Source organism: Artibeus jamaicensis, unplaced genomic scaffold (genome assembly GCF_021234435.1).
Source record: "Artibeus jamaicensis isolate MK-2021 breed Jamaican fruit bat unplaced genomic scaffold, CSHL_Jam_final contig_700, whole genome shotgun sequence".
Lineage (NCBI taxonomy): Eukaryota > Metazoa > Chordata > Mammalia > Chiroptera > Phyllostomidae > Artibeus > Artibeus jamaicensis.
Genome location: NW_026521930.1, coordinates 11191708 through 11217600, shown reverse-complemented (window position 1 = coordinate 11217600; position 25893 = coordinate 11191708). Strand labels below are relative to the sequence as shown.

Sequence of the window (25893 nt, the reverse complement as noted above, 5' to 3'; positions counted from 1 at the left end):
GGGCCCACATGAATGGGATTACAGCCCTTACCAAAGAAACCCCAGAAAGCTCCCTCGCCCTTCCACCATGCTCACGTGACCCAGAGAATTCAGCCTGCTATGAACCAGGAAGAGGACTCATCAGAATATGGCCTGATTGTGCTAGCTCATTGATCTTAGACTTCAAGCCTCCAGAACTATAAAAAATAAATGTCTGGTGTTTATAAGCCCCCAAGTCTGTGGTATTTTGTTTTAGCAGCCCAAGCAGACTAAAAAAACTTGGCTACACCGAACTGTCTCCAAACACTCCTTTCTTCATTCTGCAAAAGGTAAAATCGGTGCCTTAAAACCTCCCTCAGGGCATTGTCTTTGGCGTGAACACCCACACTCTGCATGAACTATACTTCTGTGCAGTATCACTTCCTGGGCTCTGCCACTTCCTAAGAGTCTGTCACTCTCAGAATCTGTTAACTCAGACCTTCCCTCCTGATGATGAAAGCACACTGCTCATGTCTTCTCCTGACAAGTCTGAATCCTTAGTACAGGTGCCCCCTACCACCCTGCCAATAGACATGCCTATGTTCTCACACCTCCTAGGGGAACCCAGGTGAGCTCTATTTGTAACCTACGGCTTTAGATGTTCTTCGCTCCTTTAAGCTGATCCTGTTGGGGATGCCCTCCCTCTGCCACCCTGGTCTCTCCCATCTTCTAGAGCAGGGGTGTTAAACTCATTTTCACTGGGGGCCACATTAGCCTCACGGTTGCCTTCAAAGGGCCAAATGTAATTTCAGCTCCTTAACAGTTAAGGAATAGTTGCATTTATACAGTCCTAAAATTATTACAGCCCTTTGAAGGCAACTGAGAGGCTGATGTGGCCACTGAAGAAAATAAGTTTGACACCCCTGTTCTAGAGCAAGCCCTTCCCTAAACCTCTGCTTGCAGGTGTTCTAGAAACACATATGACACTACTCTCACAAGACTAGTTTCTAGGTCTTCTGACAAACTTTTCATTGAGTTTTTAAAATTAATGTATTTATAAAAAGTAAGAAGCACATTATTGACAATAGCCAAAAGACGGAAACAACCACAGTGTCCACTGACAAATGAATGGTTAAAAAATGTGATCTATACAATGGAATATTATTCAGCCCTAAAAAGGAAATTCTGACACATGCTACAACATGGATGAGCCTTGAGGACGTTATGCTAAGCAAAATGAGCCAGTCACAAAAAGACTGTATGATTCCACTTATGTGAAATACCTAGAGCAGACAACTTGATAGAGAAAGTAGAATGGTGGTTATCAGGGCTTGGGGGATAGGGAGGAATAGGGACTTGTTATTTAATGGGGAAAGAATTTAGGAAGATACAAAAGTTCTGGCCCTGCCCTGACCAGGTTGCTCAGTTGGCTGGAGCATCATCCCACAGGCCAAATGTTTGCAGATTCAATCGCTGGTCAGGGCACATATCTCATGGGTTAGATCCCTGGTTGGGGCATGTACGGGAGGCAGCCAATAGATGTTTCTCTCTCCCTCCTTCTCTAAAATCAATAACATATCCTTGGATGAGGATTGAAATAAAAAAGTTCTGGCCCTGGCTGGGTAGCTCAGTTGGTTAGAGTGTCATCCCAAAACACCAAGGCTGTGGGTTTGATTCCTGGTCAGGGCATATTCAAGAAGCAACCAATGGATGTATAAATAAGTGAAACAACTCTCCCTCCGCCCCCCTTCCCTTCCCTCTTTCCCTCCCTCCCTTGCTATAAAATCAATAAATAAAAATTTAAAAAAGAATCCCCTTGATGGATAGTGGTAATGGCTGCACAACACTGTGAATGTATTTAATGTCACTGCATTGTACACTTATAATGGTTAAAATGGTAAAGTTTAAGTTATGTATATTTTACCACAATAAAATAAATAAATAAATAAACCCAATGGGGAAAAAAGTAGCAGCATAAGGATTATGGAAAAAGGAGGATTCATCCACTTCAGGGCACCTCTCTCTAGGACACCAACTTTATTCATAAACAGCCCTTTGGAGAAATTCTCCCTTTCCAGGACATTGTCTCCTGTGACCACGGTATAAGCAAGTGCCAAATCCCTTGAATCCCTATGGCCTCTTTGTTTACTCTGGGAACAAGTGTTTGGATCTGAAGAGCTGGCAGAGTTCAAGAGCTCAGTTTTACGTGATGCATAATTCATACTTCCTTTCATATGACATTTCCCAAAAAACAATATGCTTTTACATACACATGTTCATTTCACCAGTCATGTAAGTGGAAGAAAAAGGCTTGGCAAATCTAAGTGACACATTCAGGTCACGGGTCTGGAGAATGACAGAGCTGGGAACAAAGCCATCCCTTGGTCTTAGCTGGGTACAAAGTCCATTCCTTTCGTTTTTCTTTGAAGCTGTCTCAGATCTGACTAAACCCAAGTCACCCCTGAGGCTAAGGTAGGTGCTTGGGGTTCCTCTAGCGGGCTCTGCTCTTATCTGGTCCCAGATGAGTTTCTGGATCCAAGAATAACATTTAGAGAGGTCTGCCTCACACTTCTGTTTCACTGGGTATTTAGGAATTGTGACTGTATTGGTCACGTTTGTATTCTGGCAGGTGGCAGCTGCTTTAAAGAGATGTATTGCAATTGTGCAAAAAAGTATATAATACCAGAATGGGAGAAAATATTGGCAAGTCATACATCTGGTAAGGACTTGATTCCAGAGTATATAAAGGACTCCTACAACTCAAAAAGAGACAATAAAAGGGCAGAGGTTTTGAATATCCACTTCTCCAAAGAAGATACACAAATGGCTAATAAGCACATGGCAAGATGCTCAGCATCATTAGCCATCAGGGAAATGTAAATCAAAACCACAACAAGATACCACTTCATATCCACTATCATGGCTATAGTTAAAAAAAAAAAGGTAAGTGTTGACAAGAATGTGGAAAAATTAGAACAATCACACACTGCTGGTGGGGATGTAAAATGAAGCAGACCATATGGAAAACAGTCTATCAGTTGCTCAAATGGTTAAACACTGAGTTACCATACAACCCTCCTAGGTATATACCCGAGAAAAATGAAAACACATGTTTGCAGAAGAACCTGTACACGAAAGTTTATAGCAGCATTATTCTTTTTTGTTTTGTTTTACTAACTCCTTTTATAGCAGCATAATGGCCAAAAAGTGGATTACCAAAAGTTGGGGTTACTAACAACCCCAACGTACATCAACTGATGAATGGATAAACAAAAGATGATCATCCATACAATATTAATACATTGTTCACCCATAAGAGCATATGGTAATGATAATTTCTGCAACATGGAGGGACCTCAAATATATTGTGCTGAAGAGGAGGGTGTTCAAGGGGCACAGGGCTGGGGAGTGACTGCTGATGGTGATGGGGTTTCTTTTTAGGCTATTGAACATATTCTGAAATTAGATTGTGGTGATGGTTGTGCCACTCAGTGAATATAGATATTAAACTATTGAATTTTATGGTATGTGAAATATGCCTTAATAAAGCTATAATAAATAGCACTTTTGTTTTAGAAATGTGGGAGAAATTTCAACACTGTCTATTGGATGGTATTAGGGAGTTATTGTTAATTTTGTTGGGAGTGACGATGGTATCCTAGGACAGGTTTTACAAGTCCTTGTCTGCTGAAGATGGATAATGCTTTTCAGAGAACTCTGCTAGGTCCACACCCTCCTCCATCATCTATGCATGAATGCTCCCCCATTCCCTGTCTCTCTGAAGGTAACAGAGGACCAAGTACCTGAATAGGAGTCATCCCAGCCCACTATGGGTAAGTACATACCCAGAAAAGATAGGGCAAACCCAGAAAAGATAGTAAAACTTTCAGGCTGCTCCATGGGAGAGGGCTGCACACAAGAGGAGAAAGATTATTTTCTTACATGGGTAGCTGACTGCAAGCCAGTGTTTTGTGCTGAGACCTTCTACTGGAACCAAGCATGAGTGAGGGAGATGGGGAACCTACATCTGAAGAACTGAGATTACAAATGTTGTTGGACACTCAGGAGACTTCCTCCAGGTTTTTAGACACTCACAGACACTCATCACCTTATTTGCCAAAGGAAACCTGGACTGGGTCAGGGAGGCAGATGACCCTTTGGGAATGAGTGCTAGTCGGTGTGTAGGTTTATGTATGCCTACAAGTTGTCAGAGAACACTGTGCAGAGCTGGTAACTTGTGAGAGGGGAGAGAGAGAGCAGGGAATGGGGAGTGGCAGGTACTAAGGGCAAAGACTTGGAAGGCAGGGACACAGGTGTGTGCACTTGACCCTGTGTTGCAAGGAGAATCACAATATTCTTGGGAGTGGGGTGGGTAACAAGAGCACAAGCTACGGCCCTGAGGTGACTGGCAGTGACTTTAGAATATTGATGCTTTGGGAGCAATGCTATCTACCCATTTTCTGCTTGAGGTAGTGTGCGCCCATCTACCAGAAGTTTTCTCTAAACTGAAAGATCAGCTGGCTTGCCCAGGGTGACTAAAGATTGTATACTGACTGGGTTTTAATTTCCTCTTTGACAGTTGAAGAGTAGGATTAGATGATCTCTCAGGCCTTGTTCCAGGACTTTAACATTTTATATATTTTGTCATTTTTAGAAACTTCATTTTGGCTTAAGTTACATATCATACAGTTAACTCATTTTAATGATTTTTAGTAAATGTACCAAAATAATCCAGTTTCAGAACGTTTTCATCACCCCATTTTGTTGTTCTTAAAGCTACTGGCTTAAGTAAGAAAGGAGACTAGTAAGGATTCCCTTTGACTCCCCTTAGCAGTCTACATCCACTGCTTGCTTCTTGTAGCTTTGCCCTGTTGCTCGGGCAGGGTGGCAGCAACTGTGTAGATCTTCTTTTGCTAAAACAAGGGTGCTTTGGTATAAAGATATCCCTCAACGTGTGTGTGTGTGTGTTGATTTAGTAAAAGCACTGTGTATATAATTATCTGGAAACCCTCTCCTTGCACAAACATGTTCATACCATACCCTCCCTTCATGCATTCTTTGTTATGAATAGCTAGGAATTACAGAAAGAAGGGGATTTATACGCCAATGAACTTATGCTTTGACATTCTTGTGGCTCACCCATCTTTATTAGGAAGCATATGCATGATAAAGATTGTCTGGTATGACAGTAAATGTATAACTATATATAGGATATACCTTTGAGGATAAATAAAGCAGTGCAGGAAAGATTTAACATGGGGTGGGGGCACCTGCAGGATCATCCTGATTCTCCCTCAGTAGTTACACCCTGCTCTCCAGCAGAAACCCCAGTTCCCTTTCAACCAGTACTCAGACCTGCCATTTCTTCACCTCATCTGTGCATAGTCACGTCCCCACCAGCTTCTTCTGGAAGTCCGTGAAATGTACACCGTTATTCCTCAGGGACCTCTTGCTTTCCTTATAAGTCACACAGACTGGGATTTACCATAAATGCAAGTAAGGTAAAGGAGAAACGCAAATACCTTCCTTCTGAACAGAAAGACCAAAGCTCTGCTTTCAGTCCCCATGGTGAAGTCTGTGATGCTGGTGGAGGTTTGAGCTCTGGCGAAAGCTTTTCCCACACTGGCTGCACTGGTATGGCTTCTCTCCAGTGTGGATCCGCTGGTGCAGTTTCAGAGTTGATTGCCGCCCAAAGCAGTTCCCACACTCTCCACACGTGTAGGGTCTCTCCCCTGTGTGGACTCGCTTGTGTCTTTTCAGCTCTGAATTCCATGTGAAGCTTTTCCCACAGTCATCGCATTTGTAAGGTTTCTTCACCAAATGGGTTGGCTGGTGACTAAGACGTTGTAAACGATTGCTTCTTTTACTTCCTTTGCTTTTCTTTAGCTCTCTCAGTGGATGGCTTTTTAGGTTGCTGATGTATTCCAGTTCTCTGCAATATTTCTGGAAGTGAGTGAATGGCTTTTGAGCATTTGGGGGACTGACTTGCCTCTGTGACAACCGGGATTCATTTGTATTTGCCCCTCTTGGTTCAGGACTCTGCAGACCATTCCCTTTGGACCTGTTTGGTGACACTACACATGGTTTTGCTCCTTTAGCTCCCTCCTGTTGTGGATTCTCCTTGTTCTCACTTTTCATTCTGGGGGCTTCTATAATTAGAAAGAAATATGTTTCATTTTCTGGGCTTCAAAGAAAGAACCTCAGCAAAGAGTTATGAAATATACTGCAAGGTTTCTCAAAGTGTGGTTCTCTATTGGCAACTTGCATTAGACTCATCTGGGGCACTTGCCAAACAAGTAGGCTGCTGAGTCAGAATCTCTGAGGGGGTGCAGTGGGAACTGGAAATGTGCGCAGTTAACAGTCTCCTGGTGTGATTCTGATTTATATTAAAGTTAGGAACCAAGTTCTTTAACCCTCTCACCCTTCCTAAATTTAGGAAAGGTTTAGGGAAGAAGAAATAGGGAAAAGAAAAACCATAAGGCCTGAGTCTCAACTAAGGAATGAAAAGAGAGTTGGAATTTCAACATTGCAAGTATATTCTCTCTTCATGGACACTCAATGACCACCACCATCTCTTCAAATAATGGCAAATCCAGTGAATGTGGAATTTTCTTTCCTTATAAAATTGCCAGCATTTGTGTTTGGAAACTGGAATATGGGTTAGATGTACATCCTATTTACAGAAAGGGGTGGTGACCACTGGGGTTGAGCATCAGGATGGAGATGAGCTGCAACGGCCTGTGGGCAAGTAGAAGATCTAGAACTGTGCTATCCTGTAGAATTTCTGAGGTGGGCAGCATGTGTATGGCATGTGCGCATGCATGCACACGCTATTTAATATGGCAGCCACCAGCCACATGTGACTATTGGATACTTGAAACATGAGTAGTGCTGACTGAGAAAGTGGATTTTAAACTTTTAATTAATTTGAATAAGCAGCCCACAGAATTATGGTCAATTGTTTTCCAACAAGGTTGTCAAGACAATGAAATGGAGACAGAACCATATTTTCAATGAATGGTACTGGGACAATTGCATTTCCAGATGCAAAGGATGAAGTTGGACTCCTTCTTCACAACATATATAAAAATTAACTCAAAATGGATCGAAGACTTAAATGTAAGAACTAAACCAATCTCTCTTTGAACAAAACATAGGGGTAAATCTTTGGGACTTTGAATTAGGCGGTGGTAATTTAAGTACGGGACCAATAACACAAACAAGCAACAACAAAAAAATAAATTAGGCTTCATTAAAATTAAAAACATTTGTACTTGAAAGAATACTATTAAGAAAATAAAAATACAACTCCCGGAATAAGAGAAAATACTTGTAAACTCTATATTAGGATCTAGTGTCCAGAATATTTAAAGAACTCTTTCAACAATAAAAAGACTAACCCAGGACTTCTAGCCAAGATTGAGGCATAGGTAGACACACTGTGCCTCCTCACACAACCACAATAAGGACAACAACAATTTAGAAACAAAATAACAACCAGAACTGACAGAAAATTGAACTGTATGGAAGTATGACAACCAAGGAGTTAAAATAGACACATTCATCCAGACCAGTAGATGGGGCAGGATCAGGCGGCATCGGGTGGTCAGGCGGTGAGGTGTCCCAGAAGCTGTAGCACTAGACACATGAGGTGGCAGCTGACAAACCCCAAGCATGCAAGTCAGCAGTGGGCAGACCCTTGGTGCGCAGGCAGCAGCTGGCAGACCCCAGGGCATGGGGTGGCAATGGGCAGACCCAGTGAGGCGGCAATTGTGAAGTGAGGCACTGCATGCAAGGCAGCTAGCTAACCACATGGTACCACATTCATGCACAGATAAACCAGGTGAAAATGGGGAGAGAGACAGACTGTGCAACACAGGGCCCCAGGGTGGGGAAATAAAGCCTCAAAATACCGACCGAAAACACCTACCAGGTGTTGAGGTACCAGGAGAGGCTCCCAACCTCACAGGAGAGTTTGTTGGAGAGACCCACAGGGTCCTAGAATGTATACAAGCCCACTCCCCAGGAATTAGCACCAAAAAGGCCCAGTTTGCTTGGGGGAAGTGCGAAAAAGACCGAAATCCAACAGAGAGCAGAGCAAGCGCCATTGTTTCCTCTCGGACCCCACCCCCACATACAGTGTCACAACCCAGCGACTTGGGTTGCTCCACCCAGGGGAACACCTAAGGCTCCACCCCTCATACGTAATAGGCACAACGAGACAAAAAAAAAAATTGCCCAAAAAGAAGAACAGATCAAAGCCCCAAAGCAAATACTTTTAAGCGACCAAGGGATAGCCAACCTATCAGATGCACAGTTCAAAACACTGGTGATCAGGACTGATTGAATTTGGTCACAAATTAGATGAAAAAATGAAGGCTACACTAAGTGAAATGAAGGGAAATACACAGGGAACCAATAATGATGGGAAGGAAACTGGGACTCAAATCAATGGAGTGGACCAGAAGGAAGAAAGAAACAACCAAACAGAAAAGAATGAAGAAACAAAAATTCAAAAAAATAAGGAGAGGCTTAGGAACCTCCAGGACATCTTTAAACGTTCCAACATCTGAATTATGGGGATACCAGAAGGGAAGAGGAAGAGCAGCAAGTGGAAAAGTTATCTGAACAAATAATAAAGGAGAACTTCCCCAATCGGGCAAAGGAACTAGTCTTCCAGGAAGCTCAGAGAGCTCCAAAGAAGGTAGACTCAAAGAGGAACACACCAAGGCACATCATCGTTACATTAAGGAGAGAATCCTAAAAGCAGCAAGACATAAGGAGACAGTAACCTACAAAGGAGTAACCTACAAAAGAGACCTTACAGGCAAGAAGGGGCTGGAAAGAAGTATTCCAAATCATGAAAGACAAAGACCTACATCCAAGATTGCTCTATCCAGCAAAGCTTTCATTTAGAATGGAAGGGCAGATAAAGTGCTTCTCAGATAAGGTCAAGTTAAAGGAGTTCATCATCATTAAGCCCTTATTATGTGAAATGTTAAGCTTTCCACCTCCCATCCCCCTGTGCTCCTGCAGACGACGGGTTAACCCAGGATTGGATCTAGTGAGCGACTGAGCAACCCACCGGGTGAGCGACTGCAGAGGAGACAGTGGGGAGGCGGTGCTGCGTGTTGACTGCGGTTGCCTAATTGCGCGCGAGCGAGGGAGTGGGCGGTTGGACCAGCCGCGGCGGCGATAGACGGCGGCGGCCAAGGCGATAAAGGGCGCCGCCATTTCCCCACTCTGACCACGCCCCCACATACAGCGTCACAACCAAGCGACCTGGGACTCCAAGGTGCCGCTTCTCCCACTTAAAGGGCCAGAACAGACCAAAAATGTCGCAGGAAGACCTCAAAGCCCCACAGATAAATCTAAGCGACGAAGAAATAGCAAAACTCTCAGACGCTCAGTTTAAAACACTGGTCATCAGCTTCCTCACAGATCTGGTTGATTATAGCCACAAATTAGAGAAACATATGAAGGCTAAATTAAGGGAAATGAATGGAATTCCACAGGAAACCCATAGAGATGAAAAGGAAACTGGGACTCAAATCAATGGAGTGGACCAGAAAACCAAATAATGGCCAAACAGAAAAGAGTCAAGGAGCAAGAATTCAAAGAAATGAGGAGAGTCTTAGGAACCTCCAGGACATCTTTAAACGCTCCAATATCCGAATTATAGGGGTACCAGAAGGGGGAAAGACACAACCACCAGTGGAAAAACTATTTGAACAAATAATAAAAGAAAATTTCCCCCAATCTGGCAAAGGAAATAGACTTCCAAGAAATCCAAGAAGCCCAGAGAGTACCAAAAAAGTTGGACTCAAGAAGAAACACACCAAGGCATATCATAATTACATTAGCCAAAATTAAAATGAAGGAGAGAATCCTAGAAGCAGCAAGAGCTAAGGGGACAATCACCTACAAAGGAGTCCCCATCAGACTGTCAGCAGATTTCTCAAAAGAGACCTTACAGGCAAGAAGGGGCTGGAAAGAAATATTCCAAGTCATGAAATCTAAAGACCTACAACCAAGATTGCTCTATCCAGCAAAACTTTCATTTAGAATTTAAAAAAGAAAAAAAAAAAAAAAAAAAGGAGCAAAGATGGGGGTGAAGAGGGGGGGGAGGGGGATAGAAAAATATTAAAATGTTAAAGGGACTTATCTAAGAAACAGAAGATAAAAAACATGTATAGTAAAATGACAGCAAACTCACAATTACTAACAACCACATCTAAAACAAAAATAAAAACAAACTAAGGAAACAGCTAGAAGAGGAACAGAACCACAAAAATGAAGATCACATGGAGGGTTAACAACAGGGGAGTGGAAGGAGGAGAAGGGAGAAAAGGTACAGAGAATAAGTAGCATAGACAGTGGGGAGAAAATAGACAGGGGGAGGGCTAGAATACTATGGAAAATGTAGAAGCTAAAGAACTTATGACACATGGACATGAACTAAAGGGGGGGGAATGTGGGTGGGAGAGGGTGTGCAGGGTGGAGGGGAATGAAGGGGGAAAATGGGACAACTGTAATAGCATAATCAATAAAATATATATTTTTTAAAAAGACTAACATCAATTTAAAAGTGAGCAAAGGGACTGAACATTTCTCCAAAGAATACATACAACTGGCCAAAAAACACATGCAAGGATGCTTAACATCATTAGTTATAAGGAAAATAACTCAAAACTTCCATGTGATACCACTTCACACATAAAGAATGGCTATAATCAAAAAGACCAACAATAACAAGTATTATCAAGGATGTAAGGAAAGTGGAATCCCCATAGACCATTGGTGGGACCGTCAGTGGGAATGTAAAATTACACAGCTGCTTTGGAAAACAGTCTGGCATTCCCTTAAAAGGTTAATTGTAGGCCCTGGCTGCTGCGGCTCAGTGGACTGAGTGCAGGCCTGTGAAGCAAGGGATCGTTTGATTCCCAGGCAAGGCACACGCCTAGGTGGCAGGCCAGGTCTCCTAATGGAGGGCACGCAAGAGGCAACCACACATTGATGTTTCTCTCCCTTTCTTTCCCCCCTCCCTTCCCCTCTAAAAATAAATAAAATCTTTAAAAAAAAAGTTAATCGTAGTTACTGTGTCACCCAGCAATGCCACTTTGTACCCAAGAAAAATGAAAGCATGTTCACAGAAAAACTTGTAAACAAATATTCAAGTAAATAGCCCTAAGTGGAAACAACGCAAATGTCCGTCAATTAATAGACAAAATGTCCAGTAATATAATATCATTTAGCCATGAAAAAGAATAAGGTACTGACACACACTACATCATGGGTCAACCTTGAAAACATTATGTTAAGTGAAAGAAGCCAGTCACAGAATATCACATATTGTATGTTTCTGGACAATGAAATGTCCACAACAGGCAAATCCAGGGACAGAAAATAGACAGTGGTTTCCAGAAACTAGAGAGGGAGGTATGGAGAGTGACTACTAATGAGTATGGGTTTCTTTTCAAGGTTATAAAAATATTCAGAAATTAGTGGTGGTTGTACAACTCTGCAATTATGCTAAAAAACACTGTATTTATACTAAAATTCACACTTTAAAAGGGTAAATTTTATAGTATGTGAATTATATCAATAAATACAATTTAAATAGTTGCATGTGGCAACTGTGTTGGTCACTGCAGCTCTGAAAGAAGGCACTGTTGGATCTTAGGGATGAGAAGCATGAGAATGTACTCTCTCAGGAATCAAATCAAAAGAGATAGAGAATATACATATACCCACTTGCCTCTACTGAGGCAGAAGGGTGTATGCACGGTCCACTTTATTCAGGACCATGAAAGCTACAGATATGGGGCAGTTCTCCATTCCTGAGTTCTGAGAATAATCAAACCTAATTGTTTCGCTGAATGTAGCAAATATGAAGGGATCAAGGCTCTAGCCTCCTTGTAACCAACTTTCTTCTCTAGCCTGCCAACTGTATTCTGTATTCACATCACCAAGACTGGCTAAAGTGTCGCTGCCATTCAGTTTTAGGAATCACAGGGCTGTGTGGAATAGGGTTGACTGTGATCCTGGCATCGTAACAGAGATAGGAAGGGACGTGGACACAAAACTGTACAGCACAGAAAATATTGCAGGAGAAAGAGGCAGAAAATAATACGGAGTGGGCTTTTTCTCTCATGAGAAGGACATTCTTTAGGTACTTTCTCAACATGGGACCAATTTAAGTGATGAAACTCAGCTATATCTTGCATGGAAGTTCATCAGTGGTCATATTTGGATCTGTCTACTATAGGAAGCTCTGAAAGGGATAGAAAAGCAGGCAGTAGAATAGTCCTATTGTGTAGTGCATTGTCAAATAGTCATTAAGAGAAAACAAAAACATACTTCTTATGTGTTGCATCATTACCATTCTTGTTAGTGAAATTTGTTAGGGAACAAAGATCTATCACATACAATATTTAAAATAAACTCAACACCTGGTGTACAGCTTCTCAGAACCACGAATGCTTTGATGGAGATAGAGGACTGATGAGAAGAAAGGAGGCACAGAGTATTTACCTGTCCCAGCCAATTTGGTGGGTGGTTCCAGAAGGAATGGGGATTTTTCCCAATGATGGGTGCTAAGCTCGTCCTGAGGTCCTGCCTGGGAAGGCTCCTCCAGACAAGTTTCCCTAGGATATCTCCTAGGAGTTTGCAATTGAAAGTCTGGCAGTTCCTGTTCTCCAAGCTGAGATCCAGTTTTCTCCAAGAGCACCTTCTGCCCCTGCATGCAAACGGCCACCTAAAAACAAGCCCCATGAATTAGAGTACACCCAGAGAACTGACTGAAGGCAGCTTGACCTCTCTCTTTTGACCCCTTTATCCTGGAATTCCTGATAACAGCATACAGGTCAACTTTGATAGACACTGCTGAAACTCTCAAAGGAAGCACATGGAGAATAACCAGAATGAAGCTGCTTCAAGTACTTGAGTGGATACTCCTAAAGCTTGGGCCTTGCTCAAGGCCTGTAGTCAAAGTCATCAGAGAGCAGACACAGACATTAGGGTTAGCCATGACTGGCTCAGCAGATTCCCACCTTATGCCCAACTGTCTTCCTACTTCTGAAAACAGGCTCTGTAGGACTGGAAAGCAACAAAAACCACTTTTATCTAATAAATTGTTCTTTCCCAAGGGTCTCCTGGTAAGGACATCCAAGTAGTAGCAGGGGTCTAAGAGGACTGCCCCACTCCTGTTCCCTGCTTCCATTCCCAGAAGCACACAGTTGTGTTCTTCGTGCTTAGGGCTGGACTTTGGTTTGACTTGGGGGGGTGAGGGGTTGGAAGGAATATTAGTCAAATGAGCTGTGAGTTACTGATCCAAAGGTAATATGCAAGACAATTCACTGGAATAAGATCCAATGAAGTTCCCCCAAAACCAAATTCCTACCCAGCAGGTAAGAATCCCAATTGTAGGAAAACTTCAAGAGGAATGGATAGGCAGAGATCTTTCAACAAAGAATCAATAACTTTACTCTTTCTTCTACTTCCTCATTGGAGTGCCAGTGAGGAACTGGGTTTTCTGAAAAGCTGGTACATCTGGGGGAAGGAGGGCTGTACCCAAAAATAGGGACCAGAAGACATGTTTGAAGCCATTGGTCCATTTCTGGGCTCTATCTAGGGAGGGGTCCAGAGACCAAACACTACCCGGATGAAAAAGAAATCTTGGGGACCATTAGAGAAGACCCTCCTTACCCACTGCTTTGGTCTCTTGGCTGCTCTGTGAAAATCTTCCACCAGAGTCACCATCTCCTTGCTGTTCATTGGACATCGATGCCTGACCCGAGCCTGGATCTCTGGGGGCAGGATGTTCAGAAACTGCTCCAGCACCAGTAGCTCCAAAATCTGCTCCTTGGTGTGCACCTCAGGCTGCAGCCACTGCCAGCAGAGCTGTCGGAGACGGGAGAGTGCCTCTTGGGGTCCAGACACTTCTTGATAACAAAACCGTCTAAAGCTCTGGCGGGACACCTCAGGATCTGGGCAGTCTTTTCGCAGAGATGCTCCCCGTTTTTCTTCTAGCTTTGCTATGATGTGTCTCTCTTGCTTTGAGGAAGCCTGAATGTGGGACTGAGAGCTCAAAGTTATCTCCATCTTAGCTGCCATTTTGGGGGCTCAGGAGGAAGCCTCTCTCTCCTTGTAAACAGCTCAAGCCTAAGGGATCATGGCCCTGAAGAAGTCTTTCCGACTTCTGGAAAGATGCTAGAAACGAAGTTCTTCTGAGGATGTTGAGGAGAGGATGCAGATCGGGTCTAATTAAGTTACCCAATACAAAATTTCTACCCAAAAGGACAGGGTCTTCTCATTCGTTGGCCTTGACCCCAAACTCTTGAAGATGACACAGTCCACGGCAATGGAAAGAATTTATCTTTCCGTCAGTTTCTAGAACTGTCCTGTGAAGGGGAAGAGTCATAACGCCCTAAAAGGAAACTGGGGAAAATACTGCTTTTATTTCGGCAATAAGCACACGAAGTCTCCGGGGTGGGGGGCTGGATGCGCAATATGACCTAAGGGGCTGACAGGAATCCCTACGAAAAGTTCAAGCTGTCAGCCAGGTACACTGCACCAACTGTTCGGCATTCTGGTTAGGCAGACCTCCGGCATCTCGCCGCGAACTGCAGGAGGATCTCAGGCAGGCCGCGGCGCACTCCGGGGGCTGGGAGTTAGCAAAAGCCTCCGGCTCACAAGCAGGATGGTGGGAGGCACAGTGGCAGTTTATTCCAGGAGATCCGAAGGCCCAGCCGCTCCAGCCTCGGAGAGAGCCAGTCTTGGGCCCCGGGCTTGGCAAAACTCCAGCACTTGGCTCAACTTCCTGGCCGAGTGCAAGCCCGCGCTGGCCCCTAGTAAGGCAGAGTCGCCGACAGCCCACACCCCGTGCCCACCTGCAGCGGACTCACCTCTCAAGGGACCAGGAAACCAGAACCCTGGAGCCAGGGCTAGGGGCGGGGCAAAAGCCGCTCTACGCGGACACTCCCACTGGCTGCGGAGGAACTACGCCACGGGAGAGCCCGCCTATCCCCTAGAAGGATTGGCTCTTCCAGGACAGTTTCATCTGTCTATTGGTTGCTGTATCTGTCAATGCTGGTGAGGAACGGTGCCCAGACGTCATAGTGCACCCCGGGAGTCGTAGTCCGGTGTCAGGGCCTGCAAACTGACTAGGGCAAAGAACCCACCAATGCTGCGGCTAGCGCTCTGGCAGACGGCCCCGCTGCTACACGAGTTTGGAGAGTCGTGAGCGCGTGTGTCTGACGAGTGCCCTACTTGCTCCGGGCCGGGGGCGCGCAGCTGGGCCCCACACGGGCCTGCGTGCCCTTTGCCGCCAGACTCTTTTTAGGGCGCTCGGTCCAGGCCCGGGAGGCTCTGGCATGCTCCGCGCTCACCTTTCTGCGCCCCGGTGCCCTGGCTCTATCAGAGATAACCAGTGCTGTTCCGATCTGTGCGCCCGAATCCGGACTCCTTCTGGCCTTTGACCCTGATCGTCTCTTGCGGCAGCGGGAGCCTGCGGGTGTTTTCCTACGCCACTTCAGCCACAGTACCGAACCTTAGCATCCAGTGCTCTAGGAGTACTCACTGAGTGCATCATTGCCGAGTGAAAGTGAATCAGTCTGGTCCCCATTCTCATCCTGCTTTCCACTGAGTGGATCGTCGCTTGAGGGAAACACGTTTTTGAGAGACCAGAATTTTAAAATTAAGTATGAATGGAATGGGATGTCAGAGGTTCAGAGGAGTGTTGGCTCCGCCTTCTTCATGAAACTAGCATTTGCAGGCTAGGTCCCCAGCTGGGGGTGCGCAGGAGGCAACCGATTGATGTTTCTCTCTCACATCCATGTTTCTCTCCCTCTCTTCCTCCCTTCCCCTCTCTCTAAAAATAAATAAAATATTTTTAAAATAAACTAGCATTTATTATTCTTTTGGATAAAATGCTGGTGTGTGTAAACGTGTAAGGTAAGGGGGGGATGTGAGGCCTGCTCCTTTTTTGTTAAAAAGGACTGTTAACATCATCTTTTATTCCTCTATCTCTAGCCCCTACTGCCACATTGAAATGTAAAGAGAATATAAATGCAGTTCAAGTTCTTTGGAAGAAAGCCAGCCTGCATCTTTTTTTTTTTTTTTAATTCCTGTAAACAGGCTTATCCCTTTTGTGGAAGAGAAGTGGAATGTTGAGTGGGACATAATTAAAGATAGTTCCAGTCTTACATCTTCCCAATTTAGCAATTCACAGGAAACTTCTCCCACCCTACCTGTGTGTAAAATCTCAGAGAAGAATTTTGACAGGCACAGCCTTTTTCAGGTACCCACTCCTGGAGTAGTAGGTAGAAGAGTACTGTGCTGATGAATAATCCCACCACAGCCAATGGAATAGACAGGGGCTCTTTCAAAAAGGAAGATGTTGCTGCCATATCAGAAGTGGCGAAGGAATGCTGGGGAAGGAACCAACATACGGCCCGCCATAACAGTCATTTATCATCCAGATTTTATGTGATAGTGATGGTAGAGAGGAGGGTGTCACAGTAATAAAGAGGTTAATCGAGAGGCACTCATGTACTGTTATCTTCTTAAGAGAAGGTGGCAATTGGGAAGGTGGGTTCAGGCTTTTTGAGGGTGGGAAAGGGCAGGGACAAGACCCAGACATGGGGACCATGAGAAGGAACAGTTGGACTACACAGTAATGTGAGGAATTCCTTAGCAGAGAGAAATCTGGCTGGAAGAAAAGTATGTTTTTTGATATTTCTAGTGCTTTGGGTCCTTGGCTTGGATTGTTGGAGGGAGTAAAGGATAAAAATAAATCTCAAGAAGCAGAGGGAAGGAATATGGAATAGTTTATGCTATATTTTTCCCATTTTCCCTTCAAAGATGAGCCTTTTCCAACTGTGATTCTGCATGTCTGAGTCAATCTCAAGTCTCTGATTCCTTTCATTGGTATCCAGGAGAACTGCTTCCCAATAATATGAAAAGAAATAGGATTTAATCCTCGGGTGGAAGTGGCAACCAGTGAGCCAGTTCATGAAGTGAATAATGGCTGTAACAAAGAGTCCCCAAGCACACCCATCACCAAACAAGGACTCCACACAGGGACAGAAATTAGCTCTTCATAGCAACAGCCTTGGCTATGAAGCTTCTTCCCACTAATGATTCAGGCAGTTCTGCTGTCAGGAGGTAGCTGGCCCCCTTGAAGCTTTTAGCACACTCTTGGAACACAGCTGAGGCCTAAGACACACTCAAAAGAGCAAATCCTGGAGCTGCTGGTTTTGGAGCAGTTTCTCACCATCTTGCCAGAGAAGATCCAGACCTGACTACAGAAGCGGTGTCCAGAAAATAGTGAGAAATTTGCCCTGGATGGTGTGGCTCAGTGGACTGAGAGCTGGCTTGTGAACCTAGAGGCTGATCATTCAGTTCCCACTTAGGGCATGTGCCTTGGTTGCAGGCCAGGTCCCCGGTTGGGAGCATGAAAGAGGCAACCAATCCATGAATCTCTTGCCCACTGCTGTTTCTCTCCCTCTCTTTCTTCCTCTCTTCCTCTCTCTGAAAGTAGATAAAACCTAAAAAGGAAAAAAGAAAATGATGAGGAAGCTGTGCCCTCTGGTTGAGGGTGTACAAAGAATACCTGGGCAACAGTTGAGAAAAGGAAGCCAGAATCTTCTGGTTTTGGTAATAAGAAGTTGGGGTGAGGAGCACAGGAATCTAGCTACTGGTCACACTAGCTCTGTGCCATTCACCAAAATACTAGGTAGCTTGAGTTGGTCCTGTGCCCTAAGTCTATGGGAAGATTTTCACATTTGCTGAAATAACTTGGACATTCATATATTTAGTGAATGTTTAGAGTCTCTAATTAAAATTAAAATACTCAAAACAGTTCTCTAAAAAAATACTCTGCCTGTGGCCCAGAATGAGTATGAATGCGGCCCAACACAAAATCGTAAATTTACTTAAAATATAAGATTTTTAAGTGGCAATGATATACCAGCTATTAGGGGGGTTGTTTTTTATTTTATTTATTTTTTATCCTCACCCTAGGACATGCTTATTGATCTTAGACCAGGGACTGAGCCCACAACCCAGGCATGTGCCCTGACTGGGAATCAAACCCTCTACCCCTTGGTCCATGGGACAACATTCCAACCAAGTGAGCAACATTGGCCAGAGCAATATTGGGGAATTTATATTGAACTAGACAGGCATGGCACCTGGCCGACTGGACCCTGCATTCCTTGGAGGAAACACAATATGCAAATGAATAAAGATACAGATAAGTGCTCTGAAAGAATGAGCAAGGTGATCTAATAGAGGATGACTGTGGGGGAGTCAGGTAGTAGGGAAAAGAAAGTCCTCAGAGGGGATGTTAGTGCTGAGATGTGAGAAGGACCTGGCTGTGCCTGGAGCAGAGAGGAGAGCACTGCAGCTCTAGGGCACAGCACGCTCCAAGAGCCTCAGGTGGGGAGGACTTTGATGTTTGATAAGGAAGGGAGGGTGTGTGGCTACAGCTTTCAGGACCAAGGAGAAAAATGATGAGACAAAGTGAGAGAAGAAGGCAGGGGCCATGTCATGCAGGGCCTTTCAGGCTGTTAGAATAATTTGGGTTTTATTCTGTGCGCAGTGGGAAATCACTGAAGAGTGATTAACAGGGATGGAAGTGATGTTACATTTTTTAAAGATCTACTGGCTTTTTTGTAGAGAGAAAATGGATTAGACTTGCAGGAGGGTCCAACTCATAGCCCATGGGCTGCATGCAGCCCCAAGACAAAATCATAAATTTACTTAAAGTATTATGAGTTTTTTGTGATTATGTGTCACAATGTATTTAATACATGGCCTAAGACAGCTCTTGTTCTTCCAGTGTGGCCCAGAGATGCCAAAAGCTCGGACACCCCTGGAGAGGGTCCAGCAGCAGAGAGGATGCAGGGCAGACAGTTAAGCTGCAATGACAGTAGTTCAGACAGGCTGGAGAGTACAGAGAGAGAATGAGGAGCAATGTAGGGGTTCTTCTGAAAGTGGAATGGATTGCACTTTGTCATGTATAAATTTGCGGGGAGAGGAAATGGTAGTGGTGCTGAGATCACAGGAGCTTTCTCAAGTGGAAGCAGACACTCCCACTTCCAACACATGCATCACTTTTAGCACTTCTGGTGTGTCAGGCTCCATACTAGGTGCTTTCATATTGATGATTGGTTAAAGTGATTGAAACCAAATTCTATTCATTTTTATTTTTATTTTACAGTGGCCCTGAGAATATTTCTCTTCTTCTTCCCTATGTGTCACATTCTTTTCTAATGCTACTCTGAGGGCTTGTAAAGTGCAGCTACGGCAGGAATGTGTCATGACAGATGATGAGGTCTGGGTCCTGGGAAGGACTGAAAAGTGCTCTCAAAGAGACAGCCCCTTTGGGAACAGCCAGCGAATCACTGAGATTCCATCTGAAACAGAGAGTTCATCCCTAGAAACAGACTTTGAAAGGGTCCTGGAGCTCAGGTAAGCAGAAGCCTGGGCCCTCACCTGAGGTGGGGCAGGAGCAATCGTCTGTAGGAAATGCAGGTCTGAACTTGAGTTTGCCCCTGGGTTCCAGATTAAATGCCTTTGAAATATGCCTAAAAAACAAGATTTCAAATCAGTTGATGGTAATAACACATAAGTAGAGTGGAGACCTGTTATGTGTTAGCCAAATTCTCTTTTATTACAATTTAATTCTATTATTTTGTATCAGTTGTATTAAGGTGGACATGTTTACAGTGACCTTCTGCAGTTCTTTATGTACTTAAAGACACTGAATAATTCGCCTGCCCATCTTAATCTCTTCCAGAATACATTCCTCCTATTATTTTCTTCTTTCTCCAAAGCTCTATTTTTGTTTTTATCTCAATTTTTCAGAAAAAAATTTAATTAAAGAAAAATTTTCTTAATTTAGTTGAAATTCACATCATATAAAATTAGCCATTTTAAAAAATATATTTTTATTGATTATGCCATTATAGTTGTCCCATTTCCCCTTCATTCCCCTCCACCCGCACACCCCCTCCCACCCACATCCCCCCTTTAGTTCATGTCCATGTGTCTTAAGTTCTTTAGCTTTACATTTCCCATACTATTCTTGCCCTCCCCCTGTCTGTTTTCTGCCTGCCATCTATGCTACTTATTCTCTGTACCTTCTCCCCCCCCTCCTCCTCCCACTCCCCTATTGCTAACCCTGCATGTGATCTCCATTTCTGTGGTTCTGTTCCTGTTCTAGCTGTTTCCTTAGTTTATTTTTATTTTAGGTGTGGTTGTTAATAATTGTGAGTTTGCTGTCATTTTACTATACATGTTTTTATCTTCTTAGATAAGTCCCTTTAACATTTCATAAAATAAGGGCTTGGTGATGATGAACTCCTTCAACTAGACCTTATCTGAGAAGCACTTTATCTGCCCTTCCATTCTACATGAAAAGCTTTGCTGGATAGAGCAATCTTGGATGTAGATCTTTGGATTTCATGACTTGGAATACTTCTTTCCAGCCCCTTCTTGCCTGCAAGGTCTCTTTTGAGAAATCAGCTGACAGTCTGATGGGAACTCCTTTGTAGGTTACTGTCTCCTTATCTCTTGATGCTTCTAGGGTTCTATTCTTAACTTTTTCATTTTTTTATTTAATTATTGTTCAAGTACAGTTTTTTGTCTTTTACTCCCATCCCAGCCCACCCTCTGCAGTGCTCCCCACCTACCTCCCATTTCCATCCCCTTAGCTTTTGTCCATGAGTCCTTTATACTTGTTCCTGGGCTCTCCTTAATTTTTATCTTGGCTAATATAATGATGATGTGGCTTGATGTGTTCCTCTTTGGGTCCAACTTCTCTGGGACTCTCTGAGCTTCCTGGACTTCCTGGAATCTATTTCCTTTGCCAGATCAGGGAAGTTCTCCTTTATTATTTGTTCAGATAACTTTTCCACTTGTTGCTCTTCTTCTTCCCTTTCTGGTACCCCTATAATTCAGATGTTGGAGCGTTTAAAGATGTCCTGGAGGTTCCTGAGTCTTTCCTCATTTTTCAAATTCTTGTTTCTTCATTCTTTTCTGGTTGAATGTTTCTTTCTTCCTTCTGATCCACTCCCTGATTTGAGTCCCAGTTTCCTCCCCATCACTATTGGTTCCTTGTACATTTCCCTTCATTTTACTTAATTTAGCCTTCATTTGTTCATCTAATTTGTGACTAAAATTAACCAGTTCTGTGAGCATCCTGATCACCAGTGTTTTGAACTGTGCATCTGATAGGTTAGCTATCTCTTCGCCACTTAGAAGTATTGGCTCTGGGGCTTTGATCTGTTCTTCTGCTTGAGCCATAATGTTTTAGTCTGTTCACACCTGTTACATATGAGGGGCGGAGCCTTAGGTGTTCACCAGGGTGGGGCGACACAGTTGCTGGGTCATGACACTGTATGTGGGGGTGGGGTCCAAGAAGGAAAAAATGGCACTTTGCTCCACTCTTTGTTGCACCTCAGTCTTTTCCACCACTTCCCCCAAGCAAACCGAGCCTTTCTGGTGCTGATTCCCATGTGGGTGGGCTTGTGTGCGTTCTAGGGCCCTGTGGGTTTCTCCAGTGAATTTTCCAGTGAGGGTGGGAGTCTCTCCCTGCACCTCAACCCCCACAAGTGTTTTCAATCGGTATTTTGAGACTTTATTTTTTGGTGCTAGGACCCTGAGCCGCGGGATCTGTCTTGCTCCCCAGTTATCCGCCTGCGAATGGGGGACCACTGCCCCATCAGCCAGCCACCTTGCGCATGGTGCCCCACTTCTCAGTTGCCGCCTCACTGGGTCTGCCTGTTGCTACCCCATGCCTGGGGTTTGCCAGCTACCACCTGGGTGCCCAGGGTCAGCCCGGTGCCGCCTTGCACACCCGCAGTGCCTTGTGCACCCGGTGTCACCGCTTCCTATGCTGGGACCCCTCTCCTCTCAGCCATCCAACTCCACCCCGCCTACCAGTCTGGATGGATGTGTCTATTTTAACTCCTTGGTTGTGGGACTTCCATACAGTCCAATTTTCTTTTAGTTTTGGTTGTTACTTTGTTTCTGAATTGTTGTTGTCCTTATTTTGATTGTTTGAGGAGACACAGTGTGTCTACCTATGCCTCCATCTTGGCCAGAAGTCTAAAATTAGCCATTTTTAGAAAATATTTTTAAATTTATTTTTAAAGAGGGGGAAAGGGGGAAAAACATCAGTGTGCTTGAGATACATCATTCAGTGGCCTCTCACACACCCCCAGCTGGGCACCTGGCCCACAACCCAGTTGTGTACCCTGGCTGGGAATTGAACCTGCCACTTTCCAGTTCACAGGCTGGCACTCAGTCCACTAAGCCACACAACCCAGGGCTAAAATTAGCCATTTTCAAGTGAACATTTCAGTAGCATTTAATACATTAAAAATGTTATGCATTCACTACTGCTGGCTGGTTCCAAAACATTTTATTCTCCCACAAGGAAATGCTGTACCCATTAAGCAGTTGCTTTTCATTGTTTCTCTGTGGATTTGCCTATTCTGGACATTTCATAGACGTGGAATCCTATAATACATGACCTTTTGTGTCTGGCTTCTTTCATTTAGTATGTTTCCAGCATATATCACTACTTAATTCTTTTTCATGGCTGACTCATATTCCATTGCTTGGGTAGACCAAGACTCTAAATTTAGAAATCTCTTTCCAGACTTCCACCAAGATGGAGGCGTAGGTGGAAACACTGTACCTTCTCACACAACCAAGTTTAAAAACAACAAAATTTTAACAACAAAAACGCAGCTAAACCACAGAAAATTGAACTATACTGAAGTCCAACAATAACAAACCATTCAGCCAGACCAGTAAGAGGTGCAGAGCCAGCAATAGAGTGGGGTTGGGCAGGAAAGATCCACTGGACTGACCCAGGCATTGCACCCAGGCGCACAGGCAGCTGTGGGCAGATCCCAGGTGTGGAGTAGCAATATGCAAATCCAGTGAGGGCACAAGGTGGCAGGCTGACCGAGGTCACACATTCGCGCACAGATAAACCAGGCAAAGGAGCGAGCAGTGAGACAGACCATGCAGGCCCCAGCAGCGGGAAGCAGCAGAGGAGACCGCAATTGTCCCTCTCTGACCCCGCCCCCACGTATAGCATCAAAACCCAGCAACCTGGGTGGCCCCGCCCTAGTGAACACCTAAGACTCCCCTCCTCATATGTAACAGGCGTGAACAGACCAAAACATAGCTCAAGAAGAACTCAAAGCCCCAGAGCCGATAAATCTAAATGACCAAGAAATTGCCAACCTACCAGATGCACAGTTCAAAACACTGGTGATCAGGATGCTCACAGAACTGGTTGATTTTAGTCACAAATTAGAGGAACAAATGAAGGCTAAACTAATTGAAATGAAGGGAAATGCACAGGAAACCAATAGTGATGGGAAGAAAACTAGTACTCAAATCAAGGGAGTGGATCAGAAGGAAGAACAAAATGACCAAACAGAAAAATATGAAGAAACAAGAATTCAAAAAAATGAGGAGAGGATTAGGAACCTCCAGGACATCTTTAAACACTCCAACATCTGAATTATAGGGGCACCAGAAGGGGAAGAGAAAGAGCAACAATTGGAAAACTTATTTGAACAAATAATAAAGGAAAACTTCCCCAATCTGGCAAACGAAATAGACTTCCAAAAAATCCAGGAAGCTCAGAGAATCCCAAAGAAGTTGGACCCAAAGAAGAACACACCAAGCCACATCATCATTATATTAGCCAATATTAAAATGAAGGAGAGAATCCTAGAAGCAGCAAGAGATAAGGGGACAGTCACCAACAAAGGAGCTCCCATCAGACTGTCAGCTGATTTCTCAAAAGAGACCTTACAGGAAAGAAGGGGCTGGAAAGAAGTATTCCAAGTCATGAAATCCAAAGACCTATATCCAAGATTGATCTATCCAGCAAAGCTTTCATTTAGAATGGAAGGGCAGATAAAGTGCTTCTCAGATAAGGTCAAATTCAATGAGTTCATCATCACCAAACCCTTATCACATGAAATATTAAAGGGACTTACCTAAGAAAAAGAAGATAAAAAATATGAACAATGAAAGGACAGCAAACTCACAGTTATTAACAACCACACCTAAAACAAAAGCAAACTAAGAGGACAGCTAGATCAGGAGCAGAACCATAGAAATGAAGATCACATGGAGGGTTAGCAACAGGGGAGTGGGAGAAGTAGGAGGGGGAAGAAGGTACAGAGAATAAGTAGCATAGATGGCAGGTAGAAAATAGACAGGGGGGAGGGCAAGAGTAGTAGGGGAAATATAGAATCTAAAGAACTTGAGACACGTGGTCATAAACTAAAGGGGGGGAATGGTGGGGGAGGGGGTGTGCAGGGTGGAGGGGAATGAAGGGGAGAAATAGAACAACTGTAATGGTATAATCAATAAAATATATATTAAAAAAATAGAAATCTCTTTCCAAGAAGCACTCTGGCTCCATGCATTTCTAGATAGTACTAAAGAGCACCGCTGCTTTCTCTACTTAATTGAAAGCTGCCATTAGAAGTTGCTAAATAAGTTTTGAAACCTAGCTCATCTATATAGAACTCAAATCCTGGAGGAAAACTTGGTATCTTCATGGTGTTTAAATTGGCAAGCATCTATTGATGAAATGGATAATTGTCTGAGATGCTTATTTGCCTTTGTATTTTTTAAAAGATTATTTATTTATTTATTTTAGAGAGGAGAAGGGAGGAAGAGAGGGAGAGAAACATTAATGTGTAGTTGCCTCTCATGCAACCCCTACTGGGGACCTGGCCAGCAACCCAGGCATGTGCCCTAGACTGAGTATGCAACCAGCGACTCTTAGGTTCACCGACCTGCACTCAGTCCACTGAGCCACACCAGCCAGGGCTGCTTTTGTATTTCTTAAGTAATGTAAATACTCTCTTTGCCACTCAGCATTTATTTATTTTTTAATCCTTGGGAAGTCTGTCCTCTCTGGTGTGTGATTTCTGAGGCTCTGGGGTCTGTAAGTTAAGTAGGGGCGGGCAGGACTCACTGGGTTCCAAGTCTGCTTCCTTCACTCACCATTCCCATAGGCTGCTCAGATCTTTGTGTTGGAACTTCCAAATGTCCTCTGAAGGTCCATTAGTAATCATCAAAATGAACCGTTTCCTTTGTAGAATTCTTGAAGGTGGGGATCTGGGAAATAATATATTATCTTGGTCTGAAATAAATAAGAGGTCCAAGATAAATAAAAATACCATATTACTATGGTATTTTTAAGAGCATGTGGTTATCTCTAGTATTTGGCTATAGGACATTCCCTCCCCTGCCACCATTATTAAATTTTATTTTATTTTTAATTTTAGATAGAGGGGGAAGGAGGGAAACCCACAACATAGGCATGTGCCCTGACTGGGAATGAAACTGGTGACCTTTTAGTTTGTAGGACAATGCCCAACCAACTGAGCCAGACCCACTGGGGCAGCACCCCCTCCAACACACACAATTATTGTCTTAAAATTTTTCTTTTGATAATATGTACATATTTCTTTGGGATTAAAACAATCTTTTAAAAAGCTATTAAGCAAAGAAGAATCTGGTGAAATAAACTTTTTTACACACAGTGAGGCCACTGGCTATGAAAGTCTTCCTCAGACTTGAGTGTGCATCACACTCCTCTGGGGACATGTCAAAACATATTTCTAGCCACCACTTCCAGACTTTCTGATTCAGTAGATCTGAGGTGGGGCCCAGGAATATGCATTTGTGGCAGATTCCCAGGTGCTGCTGATGCTGTTGGCCCAGGGACTCCACTCAGAAACTTCAGTTATGTGGAAGCCGCTCTCTAATAGTAGATGTCTCCCCAAGCCTGGCTTACTCCACAGGCTCCAAGGAACCATCTCCAAAAGAGGGGTCTTTAAGACCAGGAGACAGGTGCTTTGCTCTGTATTAGTGAGACCC

At 43.9% G+C, this 25893-nt stretch overlaps 1 protein-coding gene across 1 annotated transcript in view; it reads right to left on the bottom strand.

Annotated features, from left to right (window-relative positions):
• Positions 1-2898: 2898 nt before the first annotated feature.
• ZNF174 (zinc finger protein 174) overlaps positions 2899-25893 on the bottom strand; it is a 46238-nt gene continuing 23243 nt past the window's right edge. Inside the window, exons 8-11 of the mRNA XM_053671741.1 lie at positions 14527-14807; positions 13666-14081; positions 12493-12715; positions 2899-6107 (exon numbers count right to left, since the gene is read on the bottom strand). Coding sequence (XP_053527716.1) covers positions 5515-6107; positions 12493-12715; positions 13666-14081; positions 14527-14807 — 1513 coding nt within the window. The 3' untranslated portion in view covers positions 2899-5514. The remainder of the gene's footprint in view (positions 6108-12492; positions 12716-13665; positions 14082-14526; positions 14808-25893) is intronic.